The sequence below is a fragment of the Myotis davidii genome, unplaced genomic scaffold (genome assembly GCF_000327345.1).
Source record: "Myotis davidii unplaced genomic scaffold, ASM32734v1 scaffold991, whole genome shotgun sequence".
Lineage (NCBI taxonomy): Eukaryota > Metazoa > Chordata > Mammalia > Chiroptera > Vespertilionidae > Myotis > Myotis davidii.
In genome coordinates, this window is record NW_006283137.1 from 648,768 (window position 1) to 653,332 (window position 4,565).

At 64.8% G+C, this 4,565-nt stretch overlaps 1 protein-coding gene across 5 annotated transcripts in view; it reads right to left on the minus strand.

Moving 5' to 3' along the window:
• LOC107182813 (WAS/WASL-interacting protein family member 3) overlaps positions 1 to 4,565 on the minus strand; it is a 138,180-nt gene that overhangs the window by 78,320 nt on the left and 55,295 nt on the right. For all 5 annotated transcript variants that reach the window (XR_001513566.1, XR_001513567.1, XM_015562759.1 and 2 more), the window contains exon 3: positions 789 to 887. Coding sequence is in view for 1 of the 5 variants with exons in the window: in XM_015562766.1 (XP_015418252.1) it covers positions 871 to 887 (17 nt within the window). In the remaining 4 variants the exon portion in view is untranslated. The remainder of the gene's footprint in view (positions 1 to 788; positions 888 to 4,565) is intronic.

Below are 4,565 nucleotides of genomic sequence, written 5' to 3' on the forward strand. Positions count from 1 at the left end.
CCCATCAGCCACTCGGGGAGCGTCTGGGACAGAGTTGGCCGCAGGCCCCCTGGAGGGCCTTTTCTTTGATATGTGTTAACCCACTTTCCCTGTTGGCACTGGGAGCAGGAGGGACCTCGGCCAAGGCTATTCATGGGCCAGGTCCTCCCTGGGGAGGCCAGCGAGCTGGCACGTACAGGGCAGGTGCCAAGCCCAGTAAAGGTCGCTAAGTCCGCCAGCATATAAGCAGCACCACGGAGGGCGGTGGATGGCGGGCGGCGGGCGGAGGCGGGCCTGGGAGCTGAGCACAACCTGCCTGGTCTCCGCCGGCCCCGGCACTTGAGCCCTTTGCCAGGTGCCAGAGCTGGGCTGCTGCCCCTGCGAGGCCCTGAGGTCACGCGTGTCCAGCCCAGGGCAGGCCGGTGGGAGACCCCGCAGCAGCGGGCAGGGACTCGCCAGGATGGCACGCGGTATTCAGGGCGCCCGTCAACAGAGCTTAGTAAAAAGGCAGGGAGAGAATCACGGGCAGCCCAAGGGTAATCAAAATTATGTATCTCCTTGCGTCCCCTGCTGGCTGATCAGCCTGTTCGTTATCTATTACACACTCGCTGGTTTGCATTTTGTGACGGGTCCAGGAAGGAAGGGGGGCGAGTGGGCCTGCCTCGTTGCCAGCAGGGCGCCCCAGCCCTCCAGGCCACACACCCCGCCCCCAGCCTCCAGGCCACCTTTCTGCCCAGGCCAGCCTCCGGCCTCCGAGGGGCCAGGATCTGAGAGCCAGCGCGGAGAGAAGGTGCGGACAAGGCACTCACCAGTCTGCAGGCGGCTCCGGGGTCGGGCCCAGCCAAGGCCGCAGACCCTCGGGGGAACCGTGGCAGCTCCTCCCCTGATGGATCAGACTCGACGCTGCGCTGTGGGGAGAAAACACAAGAACAGAACCGTTTCGATCTCCGACTGTCTGGAGACCATCACACACCCTCTCCCGTGCTCCCAGTTAAAAATGTCCTAGGACGGCCCTGGCCGGTGTGGCTCAGGGGACAGAGCGTCGGCCTGTGGACTGAAGGGTCCCGGGTTCAATTCCCGGTCGGGACACAGGCCCGGGTTGCAGGCTCAATCCCCAGGAGGGACCATGCAGGAGGCTGCCGGTCCATGACTCCCATCATCGGTGTTTCTCGCTCGCTCCCTCCCCCTTCCTCTCTGAGATCAATAAAAATCAGTCCCAGGACGGAGCCAGGGGGACGCGTCTGCAAACACGGCCACCGAGGAAGCGGGCGGCCCACTCACCGCCTGGGCGCAGAGGCCCCAGCCCTGCCGCTCCTGTGGGGGCCTCACCACAAGCGGCGCGGGGCCACCAGGCCGATGGGGGACGCCCACGTCACGGTCCCAGCGCCCCCCTTCACTCGCGTAGACACAGCCTGGGTGGGGGTCGTGCTCAGCGTCGCCCGGGCTCGCGGGAGCCTCGGTGGCAGCCTGGTGCCCGGCTCCGGCCCTGGTCTCACACGGTGCCACCCGCGGAGTCACAATCCAGTAAAAGCTGCGCGATCTGGCCCGGTCACTCCTCAGGGAGGGGACCCCTTGGGGGCAACAACGACCTTTCAACCAATGGGATCAGCCTGCGCCCGGGCCGGCTCGCGTGATGAGCGAGATGCAGGACGTGTCCATGGAGACGCTGAAAAGCCACGCCCCGAGCCCCTCCGTGTCCGAGCGAGTCACACCCGTGAGGCGTCCAAGTGGCATGAGGACGGCGCCTGGGCTGCGGCAGCTGGTTCCCCAAAAAGCCGTTTGGAGGGAGGATGAAAGGCACCTGAGTGTCTGTGGTGTGCACACGGGAACGCAGGCATGGCTGCGCACACACGCACACACATGTGCACTGCATGGTTGTGCACACAGGAATTCAGACAAGTGTGTGTGTGTGTGTGTGTACAGAGTCATGCACATAGCACCATGGGCCCCTGTACACGTGCGGGCATGTGCATAGTTACCCTCACAGGGACTCAGGCAAATGCTTATGGAAGAGTGTGTGTATGTGTGTGTGTGTGTGCGCGAGCGCGTACTGAGTCATGCGCACAGCACTGTGGTCATCTGCACATGTGTGGGCGTGTACACAGTCACCCGCACAGGAATTCAGGCATGTGCTTGTGGAAGTGTGTGCGCACACGCACAGGAACAGCCCGATAAAGTTCACCTGCTGCGGCTTATGCTTGCAGCGTCACATTGTGCCTCCTCGGGCCGTTAGCATGAGAGCACCCCTCTTAGCCAATCTGACCTCAGCCTGCCTCCTGGTGTGTGACCACTGTGCTCCTTAGGGCCAGGAGGCAGGGAGGGGCCGGCGCTGGGTGTGGACGGCGGCCTCCGCCCGCCCTCGCCATCTGACAGATCTAATCTATTTGGTAGCCTTTGCCGTTCCTCATGTAACATCATCACACGGGTATTCACGGCCGCGGGGGAGCGCCTGGCGGCCGGTGAGTGACACATGAGCCTCTGCACTCGGCGGGCGATGCAGCGCCTCCCGTCAGCCTCAGAACGGCCTCCTCCCTGATCGCTGCGTCAGACGCTCATTTGTGTTTTGTTGGGCGTTTGTTGATGTATTTTTTTCTCCTCTCGGCCGGGGATGCCGGTCAGAGTCGGCTCCCCTCTCTCTCTCTCTAATATATTGTTATTGATTTCCGAGAGGAAGGGGAAGGAGAAAGATAGAAACATCTGTGTTGAGAGAGCATCACTGATGAAAGAGAATCACTGATCCGCTGCCTCCTGCACGCCCCGCACTGGGGATGGAGCCTGCAACCTGGGCCTGTGCCCTGACAGGGAATCGAACCCTGGCCTCCTGGTTCATAGGTCGACGCTCAGCCCCTGAGCCCGCCGGGCGGGCGGGCGGTTCCTCTCTCTTCTGATTAAATGCAGGGCCTTTGCCTGCTGAGCGAGCTGATGCGTAGCCGGAGGGAGAGGTGGGCGCCGGGAAGCCCTGAGCACGCAGCCTGGGCTGCGGGGAGCCTTCTGCCCGTCCTGCCCTTGGCCCCGAGGGACACTGTCCCCCACCCCGGCCCCTGCCCGCCCGGGAACCGGGGGCTTCGCTTGAAGGGCGACCGTGACTGAGAGGGACTGGGACGCTGACCTGGCTTCCTGTGTGAGGGCGGCGGCTGGGGCGGGACGTGGCGTCTAAGACCCCAATGGGAGACGCAGAGAAAACACCCCAGTCCATTTCTGTAAGAAAAGTTCAGCGTGGCCTCAAGCAGACGCTGAGGAAGGAACCCCTGGCGTCCAACGGTGCTGGGCGGCCCGGGGCCACTTTGTAAGATGTTCTCCCACCATGGATGCTTCTCCCCCCACCCCCCCGAAATCAACAAAGAAACAATGAAAGAAGCCGCCCGCGGCCCCGTCCCAGGAAGGGGGCTGCGTTTTCCTCTTTCCTTCCAGAAATCACCGGAGGGGCCTGGAAGGCCTCCATCCACGAAGCCGCAGCCGGCGGTGCCCGGGACTCACTGGCACGTCCTGGCCGAGGCCCTCGCGGGAGTAGTTCACTGAGACCCACACGTCCTCCCGCCGCAGGGGGCGGGCTCTGTCCAGCTGGTGGCTGTGGGCGCGACCCCCTCCCCGCCCCCGGGGACCCAGGACACCGCGTCCCTCCTGCTTCTTCCCGGGACCGGGCTCAGGGTTGTCTGCACGTCTCTCCCTAATATACTGGGGGGGTGCTATCCGAAAGGGTGGCCTCATGCCCCGCCCTCCCGGGCTCCCGGGCCCTGGTTTGCCGCTTCCCGGGAGACTGGGCGGCCCCCTCACGTGTCGGTTGCACATCAACCTCCGCACGGCCTTCCCGTCTGCGCTCGGCCTCCGCTCCATCGGGACTTTGCTTTCCTCCGGCCTCGGGGCCGTTCTCCCGATGTTCTTGATACAAACCTCTGTCCATTGTGTGTGCGGCTACCATTTCCTCCCGTCTCAGCTGGACGGGCCGCCCAGAGAAAAGGGGGGCGCAGGGAGCACAGAAGGAAGCGGTGGCCACAGAGCGAGCGGCCACAGAGCGAGGAAGGAGCAAGTGCGATGCGGGAAGGAGCGGGAGGGGCCGACGGGCGGGGGAGGGGAAGGGAAATGGTCCTTCTCGGGCGACGTCACAGACAGAGAAAGCCCCGAGAATCCACGGAGCCGTCAGACACGGGGCGTCGGCAGGTGTAAGATTCACACCCCAGCGCAGGCCCCGAGCGCGGGCCCAGCACCTCGGACCCGCGCCAGGCGGAGGCCGTCTCCCCTCCACCCGCTTGAGTCCCTTCAGCCCTCGGGCCGGGCTGTCGCTGGCTCCCTGGCGGGTCCCAGGCACCTGGCACGGGCGGCGGTCACAGCCCGGCCTCGGGGACAGGCACTGCAACGAGCCGCCTGCCGCCCAGAGGTGCCCAGGGCTCGGCCGGAGACGGGGCGCATGTTCTGGTCCCACCCCTGACGCATGTTTTATTTTGTCTGCGTCTCAGCATTTCCCTGACCCTCTGGGAGGCCTGAGTGACATCCGAGCAGACACCACCCCGTTGGAGAGATGACACCCTGACTTCCTTCGCGGGAGGGAGGGGGAGGCCGGGGGCGCAGGGGCCGCGTGGGGAGAGGGG